A 19,279-nucleotide genomic window follows, 5' to 3' on the forward strand; every position below is an offset into this window, starting at 1 on the left:
TTGTTTGTTAAAGTATAAATACATATATACACAAAGTGAGTTTATAATGTTGCTATTGCTCCTGGTCTGTTAATAAAATCTACATCAACTCAAGTATCCAACATTATCTAGGGATTGCCACAGTCTTTCCTTATTTGGCTAACATTTGAGATTCCTATCAGACTCCTATAAAACTTAAACGTCCACAAAGCATCCATTTTGAGACCATTTCAGAATCAGTTGATTTCTCATCCTTCCTCAACTGTCATTTTTGGAACTCTTGCAAGCAAAACCAATTTTTATTTGTACTAATAATTGTATAACTTTCCATAAATGATAGAAAAGACTGCAGTAATGGGTCTGAGTTCATATTCCATAATGTAGAGCCACCAACGGGAGGGGGGGGGGTGGAACCAAGCAGTAACTTTAACAAATTAAGAACAGCATTTAGTACGGATGTGTTTAGGCGTTCAACTCATCTGCAAAACAGCCAGCCAGCCATTAAGGACAACCCCTAAAGGTTCCCATTCTGGCAATGATAATCACCCCATCACTTCACGAAGTTACCTCCTTCGTGAAAGGACTCGCCTCGTCCTCCTTGCCCTATTAAAAAAAAAAAAAGCTCGGGGGAATTCTCCATTCTTCATCTGTCCCCCTCCCTAGAAGAACTAAGTCTCTCTGAAGCCCCAGGGCAGCGAAGGAAAGAAGACGACGACCACCAAATGCTCCTGTCTCACGGGGGAAAGGCAAGGCCCGGCCTTATCAGCAGGTACAGTTTAGCCAGCAGAGCCCAACATCTCTCGGACCCAAACAAGGATGTTCCCAGCCGGCCTAGCTCCCCACTAAAAGTCGCAAGAAGTGGGGAGGGGAGGAAGGCAGGTTCCGACGCCGAAGGGCCACAGCCCTCCTCAAGGCGCCCAAAGGCAAGAAGTTCCGGAAGCACCCTAGCTAGACTATCCTAGGTGGAAGAAAGAAGCAGGCCTCAATCTCATCCCGGGCGGCAGAGCCTCCTCTCCTCCTTCCCAGCAGAAGCTCCTGAAGCCCTGCCCGGAGAAATGGGAGAAGGAGACACAGACCTGGTGCAGTGCCGCGAAGCCGTCCACATTCGCGTAGTTGATGTCGGCGCCTCGCTCCAGCAGGCGCAGCACTTCCTCGGTGTCGCCGCTCGAACAGGCAGCCAGGAAGACGGCGCTGTCGTCGAACTTCACCTTGGTCTTCTTGCGCTTGACCACGGGCGGCTCCTGGTCCGTCTCGGAGCCGATCCAGCGCTTCAGCTGCTCATTCCGTTTCTGCTTGGCGTCCGCCATCTTCATGCCCTAGTCGGGTCTCGTCCCTTTTCTCCCTGCCTTTCGCTTGCTCGTTTGCTTTCAGCGGAGCCGCTCCGCACCCAGCAGGAGGCGGAGAAGCAGAGCACCGCCTGTATCCCACAGAACCTCGCGCGGCCGAATGCTCGCTCCTTTGCTCCCCCGCCCCACTCCCAGCGCACCAAAACGCCGCCCTGCACTGCCCGCGCGCCTATCTCGCGCTCGGCCGGCTAGCGGAGCTAAGAGGAAAGAGAGGGAAAAGTGAAGCGGCCGGCTTCCTTAACGTAATCTCGCGATATTTTGGAAGAGACGCTGCGGCCGCGGGTGAAGTTTACTTTTAACGGACCGTTGGCGATGAGGTCTCGAGGGGGCCGCTGTTGAGGCGGTCCCGAGCGCAGCCTCGCAGAACCTTTTGCCGAGTGGGAAAGCGCGTTGCTCTCGGATAGCGAAGCAGTGGACAGTCTCGAGGTATTTTAAAGGTCACCACGTTAAGTCAGACACTTTCGGCTCGCTGAACTATGCGACGGTAAATCTGAGGAGAAAGCTTAGGAACCTTAACCCTGCAAGCCCCTCGTTGAATATAAAGGCTCAACAATCCGTGGGATAAATTCATGTATAAGGATGTGCTATAAATTTAATCCTCCGCGTGGTACTTTCTCTTTATCTACAGAGCTTTGTAAAAAGAGACGCAAAGCAGGAAGTTTCCTCTGGAAAGCTGATGGGACCTTTTTATTTCGCGGGTTTCCTTTTATAGCAATAATGTTAGTGTCTTTTCTCTGACAGCCTGGAGTAGAATGAGGCTTTCCCCCCCCCCCCATAGTTGCCACAATAAATTATCTTCTGTATCTCTGCGTTTTATTTTTTTTAAAAGTGGCACTCAATCACCCCAAAATAAAGGCGGCAATGGATTGGACAAATTAGCATATCACATTTGGAAACAAAAACAGGTAACCCTGCAGACGATGGAGGTGCAATTCTATTTACTACAGGAGGAAATACATGTGATTGAGGTGCCCACAATTATCATTTACTGTAGTGTTCAAAGTTTGCTGCTTGAAACTGCATATTTTTCAAAAATCGTGTAAGATTAGGGTTAGGGTTTTCTTCCTTGTTGCTCTAGAAATTGTTCTTCTCTAAGATGTAATATTAATGAGTATGATTACCTTGTATTGTGACATTAAATTTAAACATTTGAGATTAAGTCTCCAACCTTCCAGTATGTTGTTTGTGAGAATGTAGTTTTTACAGAGAACAATTTGAAGAGATTAGTCCATAAAAATACCTTAATCAAAATAAAAACATGCTTCTGATTTAATACAGATCATATGATTAAGTAATTGAAAGTTATATTGAAAGTAAACAGCACATTGGTAGAAATAAATATACACAGGATTGGTCTGTTAATCCTATATATAAAAATTCATTTTCTCTTATGTTTAATATTTTTAAAATAAAATCTGCAAAAGTTATCTCAACAAGTCATCCCAAATTTTCTATAGAGTAAAAAAGTTCTAGCCATTTCTTCAAAATATTTGACAGTTACATTTCTTTGGAGAAGATATTTCATTGTATCTGGGTTGTAGAAAATGGGTAAGAAATAAACTTTAAAAATAGGACTATTCACACCTCAGCTCAGGCAATTGCAAAACCCAAAATAAGTTTCTTGGTAGATGCTGTGTAAATGTAGATGTGAGTCCCAGTGCTTCCCGCAGCTTTCTTGAACTCTTACATACTGTAGGCTTCTGTATTTTGCAGCTTCTGGGAGAGACTTAAGGCCTGTTAAGCTGGTAATTAAAAAACCCAGAAGCCCAGTTTACCATCATTCATTTTCTGGACACTGTAATGTGTAAAAAATGAAGCTGCTACTTCAGAACTTTGATAGAGAGACAAGAATGAAACAGCTTCTCACCCCCCATAAAATAGCACAGCTTTGCTATTGTTCTCTTTAACGCCAACTTTCAACAAAGTGGACGGCAAAGTGCTAATGGTGAGGGCAAATGGCTGCATGGCAGTTCACTAGTAACCAGAAGGAAGAGGATATCCCTGCATCAGTCTGAAACATACAATATACATTTAGGCACAATTATTAAAAGTCACAGAATTTCACCCCAAGATAAAGGATGATGAAACAATTTTGTGCAACTTGAGGCTGTGGACAGAAAAAAATACTTCATATTGATATAATACTTACTCATGGGGAAGGGACAAGGGTAATTTCATGCCATGAACAATAGATGAAAACTGATGTTGGGATGTCTAGTTCCAAACAATAGTATTATAAATTTGGAGCATCTTAAAAGGAAGCTACACAATGACACAAAATGCCTCATAGAGAAATCATTTCTTCGTTGTTAGCTAAATTGAGATCTACATGGCATAAAGCAAATCAAATTTATACCTGTTAAATTGAATCTAACTTACATATCTACTTCTAAGGATACAATTAAGCAAAATTGTGTTTAGGCACTTTGCTATTTTGTATTAACATGTACAATTTGAAGTCTCGGGGCTGTATAGATTTATCCCAGTATACCTGGGTGAATGGAGTCCTTCCAAATTATCACTAAATATGACAGAAAGAGGAATTATTTTTTCAGTAGTTATTTTTATTTTATAGACAAACAAACATACAATACATTCAGTGTATCATCTGAGTAACATAACATAATAACAGAGTTGGAAGGGACCTTGGAGGTCTTCTAGTCCAACCCCCTGCGGAGGCAGGAAACCCTACACCATTTCAGACAAATGGCTATCCAACATTTTCTTAAAAATTTCCAGTGTTGGTGCATTCACAACTTCTTCAGGCAAGTTGTTCCACTTATTGATTGTTCTGTCAGGAAATTTCTCCTTAGTTCTAAGTTGCTTCTCTTCTTGATTAGTTTCCACCCATTGCTTCTTGTTCTACCCTCAGGTGCTTTGGAGAATAGTTTGACTCCCTCTTCTTTGTGGCAACCCCTGAAATATTGGAACACTGCTATCATGTCTCCCCTAGTCCTTCTTTTCATTAAACTAGACATACCGAGTTCCTGCAACCGTTCTTCATATGTTTTAGCCTCCAGTCCCCTAATCATCTTTGTTGCTCTTCTCTGCATTCTTTCTAGAGTCTCAACATCTTTTCTACATCGTGGCGACCAAAACTGAATGCAATATTCCAAGTGTGGCCTTACCAAGGCATTATAAAGTGGTATTAACACTTCATGTGATCTTGATTCTATCCCTCTGTTTATGCAGCCCAGAACTGTGTTGGCTTTTTTGGCAGCTGCTGCACACTGCTGGCTCATATCTAAATGGTTGTCCACTAGGACTCCAAGATCCCTCTCACAGTTACTACTATTGAGCAAGGTACCACATATACGGTACCTGTGCATTTTGGGGTTTTTTTGCCTAAATGTAGAACCTTTTTTTTTCGCTGTTGAATTTCATTTTGTTAGTTAGCGCCCAATGTTCAAGTCTGTCAAGATCCTTCTGTATCTTGAGCCTATCTTCTGGAGTGTTGGCTATTCCTGCCAGCTTGGTGTCATCTGCAAATTTGATGAGTTCTCCATCTATCCCCTTATCCAAGTCATTGATGAAGATGTTGAAAAGTACTGGGCCTAAAACAGCCTTGGGGTACTCTACTGCATACTTCCCTCCATGTGGATGTAGTTCCATTGAGGACTACACGTTGAGTGCGGTTGGTCAGCCAGTTACGAATCCATGTGGTGGTGCTGTCTAACCCACATTTTTCTACTTTATCTAGTAGTAGGTTAGGGTCTACTTTATCAAATGCTTTACTGAAGTCCAAGTAAATTATATCAACAGCATTCCTCTGGTCCACTAATTTTGTCATTTTGTCAAAGAATGCAATGAGATTAGTCTGGCATGATCTGTTTTTGACAAACCCATGTTGGCTTTTGGTTATTACTTTATTTGCTTCTAGGTGTTCAATGATTTGTTGCTTGATTATCTTTTCCAGAATCTTCCATGGTATTGAGGTCAGGCTGATAGATCTGTAGTTTCCTGGATCTGTTTTTTCCTAAATGTAGAACCTTATTTTTTCGCTGTTGAATTTCATTTTGTTAGTTAGCGCCCAATGTTCAAGTCTATCAAGATCCTTCTGTATCTTGAGCCTATCTTCTGGAGTGTTGGCTATTCCTGCCAGCTTGGTGTCATCTGCAAATTTGATGAGTTCTCCATCTATCTCCTTATCCAAGTCATTGATGAAGATGTTGAAAAGTACTGGGCCTAAAACAGCCTTGGGGTACTCCACTGCATACTTCCCTCCATGTGGATGTAGTTCCATTGAGGACTACACGTTGAGTGCGGTTGGTCAGCCAGTTACGAATCCATCTGGTGGTGGTGCTGTCTAACCCACATTTTTCTACTTTATCTAGTAGTAGGTTAGGGTCTACTTTATCAAATGCTTTACTGAAGTCCAAGTAAATTATATCAACAGCATTCCTTTGGTCCACTAATTTTGTCATTTTGTCAAAGAATGCAATGAGATTAGTCTGGCATGATTTGTTTTTGACAAACCCATGTTGGCTTTTGGTTATTACTTTATTTGCTTCTAGGTGTTCAATGATTTGTTGCTTGATTATCTTTTCCAGAATCTTCCATGGTATTGAGGTCAGGCTGATAGATCTGTAGTTTCCTGGATCTGTTTTTTTTTCCTTTTTTGAAGATGGGAACTACATCAGCTCTTTTTCAGTCCTCTGGCAGTTCCCCTGTGCTCCAGGATCTTTGAAAGATATAGTTCAGTGGTTCTGAGATCTCGTCTGCCAGTTCCTTCAGAACCTTTTATTTATTTATTTATTTTTCACATTTATATACCGCCCTATCTCCCTAGGGACTCAGGGCGGTTCACAGGCAAGTAAAAAATACATATAAATACAGACTAAAATAACAATTAAAAAACTTATTCCACAAAGCCGAATTATTAAAAACAATAAATAATAAAACCCATTTAAAACCAGTAAATTTAAAATCTAATCCAGTCCTGCGCAGATGAATAAGTGTGTTTTAAGCTCGCGACGGAAGGTTTGGAGGTTCGGAAGTTGACGAAGTCCTGGAGGGAGTTCGTTCCAGAGGGTGGGAGCCCCCACAGAGAAGGCCCTTCCCCTGGGTGTCGCCAGACGGCACTGCCTCTGCCTTGGGGTGTAATCCATCCGGTCCTGGTGATTTGAACTCGTCTAGGGTAGACAGGTGTTCACTTACCATTTTTTTCCCTATTTTAACTTATGTTCCTAATCTGTTTTTTGTGGTTCTGTTTTTGATAGGTTGGATTGTTTTTTCCTTTTGTGTAAAGACAGATGCAAAAAATGAGTTAAGTAGATCTGCTTTCTCCCTGTTGCTTGTCACCTTCTTGCCACTTTCTCCCAGCAATGGGCCAATTGTTTCCTTCACTTTTTTATTGTTTTTAACATGTTAGAAGAAGCTTTTTTTATTTTTTACTTTTGTCGCTAACCTTTGTTCGTTGTGAGCCCTAGCTTTCTTCACTTCATCTTTACAGGCTCGGGCTACTTGCTGATATTCTGCCTTAGTTATTTGCCCCTCTTTCCACTTTTTATACTTGCCCTTTTTGTCTTTCAATTTATCAGATAGTTCTTTATGCATCCATGCTGGTTTCTTTTGAGATTTATTATTTTTCTTCTTCATTGGTATTGTGCTAGTCTGACTTTTATAATCTCACTTTTCAAAATTTCCCAAGCTTCTTGAGTTGTTTTCCCCTTGAGGATTCTCATCCATGGAATCCTTCTCAAGCTCTCTTAAAGTCAAGACTTTAGTTTGACTTTGTTCTTGTGTTTGCATAATGTTGAATTCCAGTATTGCATAATCACTTGCCCCCAAGATTCCTATAGCTTCAACACTTTCTATCATTTCATCTCTGTTAGTGAGAATGAAGTCCAATATGGCTGATCCCCTTGTTCCCATCTCTACTTTTTGGGAAATGAAGTTTACTAGGTTTGTTAGAAACCTGTTGGATCTTCCACTTGGTGCAGAATTTGTCTCCCAGTTGATGTCAGGGTAGTTAAAATCCCCCATTACTACTGTGATGTGCTTCCTACATACCTTAGTTAGCTGACTAGCAAAAAGTTCATCTACTTCCTCTGTTTGTTTGGTTGGGTGGCCTATAGTATAGACCTATGGCAATATCATTTCCCCCTCCCCTTTAATATTGACCCAAATGCATTCAAGATAATTTTCATCATTGTTTTGCTCTATTTCTGTAGAGATGTAGTTATTTCTTATATATAGTGCAACTCCACCTCCTCTTTTATTTGGTCTATTTCTTTTAAATAATTTATATCCCTCTAGCTGTATGTCCATTTGTGGGTTTCATCCCACCAAGTTTCCGTAATGGCAACAATATGATATCTGCCCTCATTTACTTGAATTTCTAATTCGTCCTGTTTATTCCTCATACTCTGTGCATTGGTGTATAGACATTTGAGTCCATTTTGATTGACCTTGTGTTTACTGTCTACATAACCTGTGTTGTGCCTGACTGCCCCTACTTTCTTGCCACCTGTTTGACTAGTGCATTTGGTATGACACTCACTATTAAATGCTTGGTTTTGCTTGATAGCAGGGCTGATAATCTTACCCACACAGACATCTATATTACATGCACTAATAACCCTATTAATTTTGGATTGCTGGGGACAGAAATTTTCTGTATCAATTAATTCTCTGTCCCCACTGTTTAGTTTAAATATTTATCCAGAAAATCTGAGAATGTATTGCTAAGTAACTCAGTCCCTTTCTTTGATGGATGCAATCCATCTCTTTTGTACAGTTTTTCATTGGACCAGTTGCAGACATCATGACTAATAAAACCAAAGCCTTCCCTTTTACACCACTCCTTTAGCCATACATTAAACTCCACTACACGCTGGCCTTTACCTTTTTGTTCCTTATATACTGGTAAAACCTCTGAAAAGTTAAGCCTACAACCTATACTACTAAGTTCATACCCCAAGTTCTGGAAATCATTCTGCACAGAAAGTACATCCTTTTGGGACAGATCATTTGTGCCAAGATGGATAATAGCATCAACATCACAATCCTTACTGGCATTCTTGACTATCTTAAGAATACGCCTCTTGTCTCTGCTGGCAATAGCACCTGGCAGACACCTGACCTCTTTCAAAACCTCCATATCTTTTCCTAAATTTACATCCCTTACAATTGAATCACCAATCAGAAACTGGCTTCTCTTTTTGGATACCGTGTTCTTCTCTGACGGATGTACATCTTTTGTGTCTTCTTACTTTTCCAATATTTATCTTAATATTATTTCATTTATTGTAACATTTTCCCCACATTTCTTGCTTTACTATTAATACATTTATACATTTATCTATCTTCTGAATCATCTTTCTTCTTCACTTATTTTATTATAATATTACCCTATATATATCTCTTCTCTAACCAATGGTAAAATTGCCCCAATATCTTAAAGTATTCCGATTCCTCTCTTTCTTTAATTGTCAAAGTCAATCTATTCATTTCTGCACAGTCCAATATTTTCTTAATTACTTCTTCCTTTGTAGGGATTTTCTCTGCTTTCCATCTTTGCGCAAATACTATCCTTGCTTCAGTTATTACATGTATAATCAAATATATATTTTCTTTACTAAATTTCTCTGGTAAGATACCCAATAGGAACACTTCAGATTTTAAATCTATATGTTGTTGTATTATTTCTTCTAACCATGTTTTAATTTTAATCCAATAATTTCTTGCTTCTGGACACATCCACCACATATGATAATATGATTCTGGTGTCTGATGGCATTTCCAACATTTAGCTGATTTATCTTTTTTTTTTTTTTGTTTACATTTATACCCCGCCCTTCTCCGAAGACTCAGGGCGGCTTACAATGTATAAGGCAATAGTCTCATTCTATTTGTATATTTTTCTTCAAACGTTTTTGCCAGTTTTTCAGGTGGCATGTGCCATCTGTAAAACATTTTATATTGATTAGAAAGAAGAATTATTAACTAGATTAGCAAACATATGGTTAATCATTATTTAATTTTATAATGAAATGTATTTATCCAATTTATACAGCTACCCATTTCTCCCAAAGGGACTAGCCAGTCAACAGCAATAAATGAAACAGCCATGCTAAAACAAATAAAAATCTAAAAGCCACAGTAATAAATAGCATTAAAAAAATACCCTGTATGAGTGGAGGGTAAAAATGGCCTGTTCGACAATGGAGCCAATGGAACAAATCATGATTTATTCTTATGCAAGGCAATCTTCAATTTTTCACTTTAGTAGACATAAAAAACTATGTCACAGGGCAGACATCCATACATGTGCCATATGAACATTTGCTTTTTGAACTTGCTAGATTTCTATCAAGCAGATGGTTTTACTAATGTCTGAATCATTTTTATTTAGTATTATAGATAATGATTTGATAACTAGCCAAACTATTTATGTATTTGTATTTAATATTTCTAAACTGCCCATCTCCATCAAATTAATAATGGGTTTAAAACTGGCTGACCAACTGCACTCTGTGCAGTCCTCAATGGAGGGAAATATGCAGTGCCAAGGTTCTGTCAGGCTCAATACTCTTCAATATCTTTATCAATGATTTAGATGATAGGTGGGGAACTCATCAGATCTGCAGATGACACCAAACTGGCAGGAATAGCCAACACTCCAGAAGATAGGCTTAAGATACAGAAGGATCTTGACAGACTTCAACATTGGGCCCTATCTAACAAAATGAAATTCAATGGTGAGAAAAGTAAAGTTCTAAAAAAAGCAAATGCACAGATATAGTATATGTAGTACTTGGCTCGATAGTAATGGTGAGAGAAACCTTGGAGTCCTAGTGGACAATCACTTTGAAATACTGTATGAGCCAGCAGTGTGCTGCAACTGCCAAGAAAGCCAACACAGTCCTAGGCTGCATTAAAAGTGGGATAGAATCAAGTTGACATGAAGTGTTAATACCACTTTATAATGTCTTGGTAAAACCTACACTTGAACTTGAAATACTGCATCCAGTTTTGATCGCCGCATCCGTAAAAAGGAAAGAGCAACAAATATGATAAGGAGACTAGAGGCTAAAACATAAAAGAATGGTTGCTGGGATTGAATATGTCTAGTTTAATTAAAATAAAAACTAGGGGTGACATGTTAGTGTTACAATATCTAGCCATAGATATTGGTTGCCATAAAGAAGATGAGTCAACCCATTCTCCAAAGCACCTGAGGACAGGACATGAAGCAATGGATGGACACTAATCAAGCAGAACTAAGGAGAATTTCATGACAGAACAATAAATCAGTGGAACAACTTGTATCCAGAAGTTATGAATGCTTCAACACTGGAAGTATTTATTTTATTTTATTTATTTCGTCAAGCATGTTTTATGACTGATACAAGTGTAAACATAATTATAAATACATGTAAAGGATACGAATAAAAGAAAACATTAAGACAGGGACAGTAGGCATGCTGGTGCACTTATGCACGCCCCTTATAGACCTCTTAGGAATGGGGTGAGTCTAACGTAGACAGTCTAAGGTAAAAGTTTTGGTGATTTGGGGAAGAAACCACAGGGTCAGGTAGTGCATTCCAGGCATTGACAACTCGGTTACTGAAGTCGTATTTTCTGCAGTCTAGTTTGGATTGGTTTACCATGAGTTTGTATCTATTGTATGCTCTTATATTGTTTTCGTTGAAGCTGAAGTATTCATTGGCTGGTAGGACATTGTAGCAGATGATTTTATGTACTATGCTTAGGTCAGACTGAAGACAGCGAAGTTCTAAGTTGTCTAAGCCCAAAATTTCGAGTCTGGTGGCATAAGGTATTTTGTTACGAGCAGAGGAGTGGAGGATCTTCTTGTGAAATATCTCTGGACTCATTCAATTGTATTAATGTCAGATATGCAGTGTGGGTTCCAGACAGATGAGCTGTGTTCAAAAATTGGTCTGGCAAAAGTATGCCCTAGTTTGCAGTTCAATATTACCAGAGAAGAAGCTATGTAAGAATAGGTTAACAACTCTTAATGGTTTTTTAGCAATGCTGTTACAGTGAGCTCTGGCACTTAGATCATTTGAAATGAGTACTCCAAGGTTTTTGACAGAGTGAGGGTCATCTGTTAGGTCATATCCGTCCACCTTGTATTTTGTGTTCTGATTTTTTTTCCCAATGTGTAAGACAGAGAATTCGTTGGTTGAGATTTGGAGTTGCCAATTGTTTGACCATTCTGATACATAGTCAAGGTCTTTTTGTAGAGTAGCATCATTGTCAATGGTGTTGAATAATTTTACATCATCCATAAAGAGAACACAGTTGCTTATAATATGATAGCAAAGGTCATTTATATAAAGTATAAAAGGTGTGGGTCCTAAAACACTGCCTTGGGGGACACTGCTGTTAACAGATGCAGGGTTAGATAAGGCGTTCCCTATTTTGACTTCTTGCTGCCTCTTTAATAGGAACACAGCTATCCACTTATGCAGGAATCCGGAAATGCAATAAAATTTTAGTTTTAGAAGTAGCTTGTCGTGTACCACTGAATTGAAAGCTTTACAAAAGTCTATATAAATTACATCTATTGATTTACCCTGGTCAACTTTTGAAGTTCGTATGTTTTTGCAGTGTAATACCTGCAGATTGCAGGACAATTTTTTTCTAAAGCCAAATTGCTTGTTAGAGAGTACGTTGTTAGTCTCTAAGTAGAGGGTAATGGATTTGTTTATGATTGATTCCATGACTTTGCAGGTGACACAACATAATGAGATTGGTCTGTAATTATCAACTAGGCTGGGGTCACCCTTTTTGAAGATAGGGATGACCGTGGCTAGTGACCATAAGTTAGGTAAGGAGCTGGTTCTGAAAGATATTTCATAGATTATGCTAAGTGGTTCTGCTATGGTGGTTGAGAGCTTCTTTAGAAAGTAGGCATATAATCCATCAGGGCCAATCGATAGAGATGGTTTTAGGTTGCGTAGTGCCTTTTCAATGGCATCTTCTGTGAAATCAACATGTTGTAGATTGTTGTGAGTAATTGTGGTACGATTGGGAAATGAGGGGCATGAGCCATTGCTGTTTACAAAGACTGAACTGAAGAATGTGTTGAAGAGGTTGGCCATAACAGTTTCATCATTACAGTCCGTTTGGTCCTTTTAGTGGTGGGATGAATCTTGAGTCTTTAAGTTTGTTGTTTATGAAATTGTAGAAGGCCCGGGTGGATTTAGTGTTATTAGGTTTTCCTCTTGTTTGCTGTGATAACTGATGAATTCTACCTTTATCTGTCGGTATACGGTTTTGTAGCACTTTTGAAGTTAGCTATGTAGCCAGTTTTGTTTTTGTGCCAAAGAGGGGGGGGGGGGTTTGGTCTGAAGCTTCCTTGTTGTTATGGGTAATTTATTTTTCCTGGTTTTGGGAGTTATTAGTGATACGTATAGTTTGATGATTCATTTGACTTCTTGCAAAAAATGTTATAATGGTCTTAGGCAGTGATGCAGCCAGTGAATAGAGTTTGCCAATCAAGAGATGAAAGGTCATCAGTTATGAGATCATAGTTGGCTTTTCTGAAGTTATACTTTGGGATTCCGTCATTATGATTGTCTATGTGAGGATGTAAGTTGAGATAAAAGTCTATCATGTTATGGTCACTGTTGGAAAAGAGTTCTCTTATTTGTAGTCCATAAATTGAATTTGAACTGTTGCACAAGATGAGATCAAGGCAGTTGTTGAGTCTAGTGTTATTAGTTACTAGTTGATCTAGTCCCAGATTAGTTACAGCATTGTACAGGGTTGCATGTATGGGTTCAGTTGTACATTCGCTTATGGTCCAATTAATAAGAGGTAGATTTAGGTCACCAAGAAAGTAAGAGGGTGTGAGCAGGAGGCTGTCCATGTTAGTAGTGATGTTAGTTTGTTCGCATGTACAAGGTTGTAATTGGGCTCTGTAACCGAGTATGAAGCAAATTGTGGTGTTTAGGGAGAGGTTACATACGATGGTCTCAGGAAGAGCTAACTCCTGTGTAACTTGAATATTTTTTAGATTTAGGGATTTTTTATAGAAGATAGCAACACCACCCCCTCTGCGGATTTCACGGTTGGACCTGTACACGTGTCTCTTATTGTGGTAATGGAGTCTGGTAGTGATGAATTCAGCCACATCTCACATACAAATATAATGTCGAATATAGTCGTATTTAGTAGAAGGAGGAATTCTGGTATTTTGTTTATGAAGCTTCATGAATTAAGTAGTTTGCATTTAAGGTCTATGGTGGTTGATTTTGAGGAAGTTAGGGGTATGTGTGCCTAGTGTTGGTTGTTGGGATGGTGGTTATTGGGGTAAAGTATAGTACATATTAATTTTAATACAGCCATCACCATATTTAAACTCAGGGCCGTCTCGGGAAACATCAATGATTTTCTTCTAGGGAGATGCGCTAAAATAAGCCTCCCCCCAAAAATAAGCTCTCCCAGAAAACATTTAAATGCAGAACTGGAAATCAGGTAAGACAGCAAGAGGAGCCCCATCTTGCTCCACGGGCCCCAAAATAATAATACCCCTCCAAAAATAAGGCCAAGTGCTTATTTCAGAGTTCAAAAAAATATAAGACAGGGTCTTTTTTTCGGGGAAACACAGTATCTATCTTTGTTTTGCTGTTTGCTTGGTTGTTTGGTTGTTTTTTTCTTGGCATGGTAGATTTGTGACTGATCAATAAAACTAACTAATCAATGATCAATAAAACTAATTAATAGATGTTATATACACTCTATTCACAGTAATTAATCAGTTAATAAAGATATTGGACAATCATTTGTCTAAAAAGCTATAGGGCTTCCAGCCTGAGCAGGGGGCTGGATTAGAAGACCTTCCAACTCTGATTCTGTTATAAAATATTTAAGAGAGTTCCATGTACATCAATAATACCATAGTTAAAGGGTTTGTGGGTTTCAACCAGGGGTGAAATGCTCCCGGTTCAGGCCGGCTCTCCCGATCCGGTAGCAATGGCAGCTGCTGGTTCGGAGGACCGGTAGCAAAAATCCCTGGCCCCACCCCCTGCCTCTGCTAAGCCGGACCATCAGCAGAGGTTTGTTGTTGTTTTTTACTTTTAAAAGCAGTTTTTCTTTAGCCGAAAACATGCCTTTAAAAGTAAAAAAATAAGCCTTTGAGGATCCTGTGGCTCAGCTGAGAACAGCAGAGCCTTTAAACCCTTTTTTAAAAAACTTTTTAAAAAAAGTTTTAAAAGGCTCCTCTGGCGATCTCACCTGAGTTCCTCATCACCAGAACCTTTAAAAACATGTTTTCTACAAGCTCTTCAGCCAAAGAGCTTGTTAAAACAATTATTGTAAGAGGTTCTAGGCTGCTATGAGGGAACTTCAGCTGAGATCGTCAGAGGAGCTTTTAAAATCTTTTTTCCCTCTGGTGATCCCAGATGACTTGCCTGATCCTCACAGGCTTTTAAATCATTTTTAACAGCCCCCACTTACAAGAGCCCCCACCCATGGCCACCCAATGCCCCCTCTTCACTTACCTATAATTACTGCTTCTTTCCGGCTGGCAACGCCATGCTTTACTTCAGCTACTGATTACAGCCTGCTTTGACTGCCTGCTTTGCTGAATGAGGAACTCTGAGAGTTGAAGTCCACAAACCTTAAAGTTACTAAGGTTGGAGACCCCTGATCTAAAAAATAAAATAAAATAAATAATAAAATAAAATATTTGTGCAGCTTTCTGAGATTTGGTGTGTTTCTGTAGTGTTTCACTCTAACTACACAAACACACAGAATCTCACAAAGCTGTATGTATTTTGTATGTGTGTGTGTGTGAGTCAGTTGTGTTGTATGTGTGTAAAGTGTGAAAGTGTGAGGTTCCTGCTTGTTGCAGGGGCCATTTTGGGTGAAATGCAGCTGCTTTTACATTGTGTGTGAGTCAGTTGTATTGTATTGTGTGTGTGTAAAGTGTGAAAGTTGGTTTTTGGTACCTCTTATTGTTTTGTATACTTTGTTTATTATTTTTATTATTTATTGTTATTGGCCACGCCCACCCAGTCATCTGACCACCAAGCCATGCCTACCAATTAAGCCACACCCACAGAACCGGTAGGGAAAATTTTTAGATTTCACCCCTGGTTTCAACAGTCCTTTGATAACATTTTTTCTGGTTTCAAACATTTTGAGACAAAAAATGTAACAGTACATATGTATATTCAGATTTCTGCAATAGCTTCTAATTGGAATGTGCAGATCTTTCAGAGAATTCTTTGCTTTTAATAAAGATTTGAAAGAATGGCTTTCCCCAAACAGCCCTTTGCCTTCTAAAATGGAAACAGTCTTGTTTTTCTGCTTTACACTGCTCTGAGATTTCTCACACAGTTTCCTCTAGGTTTGCAAGAAGTGTTGCTTGCAATGTATGTGTGTGCTACACATGTGCAGGAGTTTCTCCTATCTATTACAAGTGGCAGACAAGATTTGTGAGCAGCATGAAGGGCCTCATCAAAGCAAATTGTGTTGCTTCTTTATCTTAGTGAGATGCATTGTATTGCTTCTTGTATCCTGCACATTGTATCAGCTTTGCACCACAAAGTGCTACACTGAGGCATATCAAAGTTACCTAACACAACTTATTTTCAAAGGAATGTTGATAATGTCTGTAATATTAAATCAGTCCAGAGGAACATTTTATGTATAAAATCTATAATCAGTTATAATACATGTAGGAGAGATCTTTGCACCACAATGTGCTACACTGAGGCATATCAAAGTCATTCCACAAAACTTATTTTCAAAGGAATGTTGATCATGTCTGTAATATTAAATCAGTCCAGAGGAATATTTTATGTATAAAATCTATAATCAGTTATAACACCTATAGGAGAGATGTCTTAGAAATCTTCCCTTAGTTCTGAATAAGGCATTCGTACTGTTGACAGTTCAGCCAATAAGATTGCAATGCATTTATACTGTGTGTTCAAAAATCCAGTTTTTCCAAGAATGGTACATAATGCTAGTTCTTCCTGTTAAAGACCTAAGAGTCATAACATAAGGTAAGCCAATTTTGAAGGTTTTTTCTAACTGCTCTTATTACAAATGCAGATTGTTTCTTTTGTTTTGCCTCAAATCAAGAGGGTGTATGGGGAGTTATCCCAAAAAGTCCAGATGTTGCAACTACACAACTGAAGCCCAACTCCTTTTATGTGCATTAGGGGTGAGGTTTCAATCATACAGTTGCAGTGGCCATTTTGATTTTCTCCCTGGCCCAAATAGACAACTCACTGCCAAGATACGTTGTCTTAGTTTGGCTTCAGTTTGAAATCCATTTGGCACTTTATATTGAGGGATGGATATTTTCATTTTGCATGGGTTGATCTTCTCATACACTTTATGTGTTTGCCCTAAGATTTAACACTGTAGCTGCCACAAGGGCCTTCTTCCATTTGCTCAATAATTTATTGGAACTCTAGCATGCCAGTTACAATGTTTCATGTCAGTGATTTCGCAACTCTTTTCTTTCCCCAGTTTACATCACACTTAGACAAGTGTGACATATTTTTGAAAAGCAAATACAGTGGGAGAAGTACTACCCTACTAACATATTGTATCACACTTGTATTGGTCCAGTATTGAAAGAACTGCAGTGCTTACCAAATATATTCTGGTTAAATTCAAGATAACTAATATCAACTTTAATGTCCCAAACATACATCAAATCAAATACAAAAGCTATATATAAGGAAATACTTGGCTTGTTATGAAATTATCTAGTTATTAAAACTTGCTGAAGTTCTGATTTTAAGAACAGAAAAGCCTGTTTGTCTTTTTGTTCATAAAAGACTTTTCTCTTATGCACTTTTCTGAAGTACAATTAACTTCTTACTCTCAAATTTTGAGAATGGTTTTTAAGCTGTATTTTAACTGATCTTTGAAATAGGCTTTTATGGAATTATTTTATTAAATGTTTTGTGTTTATTGTATGCTTTTATGGCTGCATTATTGTTATTTGCTGTTAAGTCTTAAAGATCTGAGAAAAGTGGTATATAGCAAATACAGTACTGAGTAATTATATAGAGGGATAATTAGTATTTTTAATGTTGGCTTGAATGATTTCAATTCCTTTCTGTCCTCTTTTGAAGATAATATTTTAAATAAATAATAACCTTATCATGTGTGTTCAGAGGATTTGTCTTTGTACAAAAGAAAAATATAAATATTTACCAACATGTGTTTTCCAAATAATGAACTTGTTGGATTTACTAAAAAGATTAAGCACTTTTACCCAAGGCTGATGAAATTTGCCAAATTTTTAAAAATGAAATTCAATCAAACTGAGAATGAGAATTGAATGATTTCTTTATGCTACTCCAGCCAAGCATTATTTATTTGTGAAGCACTAATCATATTATTGGTGCTTAACTTATAATAGGGCATGCTTTAATGCAGGAATGTATACATATTTTTCCATTTTTTATAACAAATGTAATAGAAATAATTTTTAAAAAATCTCTAATATTTCTGTTTTGGAATGCAATTTTGCCATTTTAAAGTAATACATACTTTAAATAAATACATAAGTAAATAAAATAATAAATACTGTAATAAATAAAGTGATAAAACTGCATATAAGCTGATATTATTTTTACACCACTGTTCTGTCCTAAAATAAATCATGTTTTAAAAGATTAAGAATAGTACATTCCTGTTGGTTAAGGGAAAAACAGACTAAGATGTTATAAGTAATATTAACTAATAAGGATTTTTAAATTTAGTATACAGCAAAATGCATCTTGTTTGACTATGTCTTCTATCCTTAGCCCTGTTTTAAACCTAACTTCAGCTGAAAAATCTACTCCATTTTTTCCAAGTGCTGAAAATAGGATATATGATGGGGAAAAAACTCTAACCACCAACTTTGAGGACGTAAAGTTATATCAAGACAAGAATTGACAATATGTACATGAAAGGAAAACTGTTTTCCCTCATATAGTTTAAAAAGAAGGATTGTATTAGCTATGGGCAGATGGGGAGATCTTTTTATTTCTAATCCCTTTTTTTGAGGGTGATCCTCTTAAATTTGGGTATTATTCCTTTGGAATAAATATAGTTAAATTCCATCTCACTGATGTCAGTGATAGAAAAATAAATTCTAAAAGTTAGCATAAATTATGTAACATTACTCAGCATCCAATCAGAATAATTAGTATATAATTATCTATGGATGATAAGTAAGATGATGTGATACACAGGTTGAAGCTATTTCTCTTTGGTTGCATGGTGCTCACTTCCATAGTTCAAAAGACAGATTTTTGGTGACAGGATCATAAAGGAAAAATCACTTTACAAGAATACTGAGACTGCCAAATCACTCTGCCTCATCTTATACTAAACAAAATTGAGGCAGAGTTATTTTGAGTTTCTTTCTCAGGCCTGGACTGAGTAATCTTTTCTGAAACTTCCTTGATAGTTTGCTAATTCCTTCTCCATTACTAAGCCAGGAACAATCCACATTCATGCTTTATAAATGATAAAAATATGGGTCTGCCTATAATATTACTTTATTTCCCTTTATCTTACCTCTGTCTCCCTCCCTCCCTCCCTCCCTCTTTCTCTGATTCTGATGGTAATGAAAGTATCTTTGTTTTAATACTTTGGCTTACCAGGTATGAAGATAGTACTAATCATAATGTCATACACATCTTCAAATTATATTTTATTCTATATAATGATAGCACAAAGAAAATATCCATCCTGATTAAACTGGTTATTCTGAAAAAAAAATACAATGTGTCATTATTTCATCTAACATACTACATTGTGTTTGGTGAGATTTATCCTGTTTTCAGTTAGATGTATGCTATGCAATGTCTTTCACCTCATTTCTATCTACCACCTAGAAATTATGGTTCTATTTGAATATAATTTGCAAGAGTTCTAATTTCAAAAATCAAATAAGCTCTCAATAAAATCTCTACTGGATCTATTGTCACCAGTTGTAGATCATATTGGTAAAGGTCTAT

The 19,279-nt window shown here is 37.9% G+C and overlaps 1 protein-coding gene and 1 long non-coding RNA gene across 6 annotated transcripts in view; one reads left to right on the top strand and one right to left on the bottom strand.

Moving 5' to 3' along the window:
• Nucleotides 1–1,437, bottom strand: part of PPP1R12A (protein phosphatase 1 regulatory subunit 12A) — a 107,833-nt gene extending 106,396 nt beyond the window's left edge. For all 5 annotated transcript variants that reach the window (XM_058191868.1, XM_058191867.1, XM_058191865.1 and 2 more), the window contains exon 1: nt 1,056–1,437. In XM_058191868.1, coding sequence (XP_058047851.1) covers nt 1,056–1,292 — 237 coding nt within the window. In that variant the 5' untranslated portion in view covers nt 1,293–1,437. The remainder of the gene's footprint in view (nt 1–1,055) is intronic.
• Nucleotides 1,438–1,615: 178 nt separating this feature from the next.
• The window catches only part of LOC131202684 (uncharacterized), a 40,968-nt gene continuing 23,304 nt past the window's right edge, over nt 1,616–19,279 (top strand). The window contains exon 1 of the long non-coding RNA XR_009156196.1: nt 1,616–1,751. This is a non-coding gene — a long non-coding RNA (uncharacterized LOC131202684). The remainder of the gene's footprint in view (nt 1,752–19,279) is intronic.

This window comes from Ahaetulla prasina, chromosome 7, assembly GCF_028640845.1.
Source record: "Ahaetulla prasina isolate Xishuangbanna chromosome 7, ASM2864084v1, whole genome shotgun sequence".
Taxonomy (NCBI): Eukaryota; Metazoa; Chordata; class Lepidosauria; order Squamata; family Colubridae; genus Ahaetulla; species Ahaetulla prasina.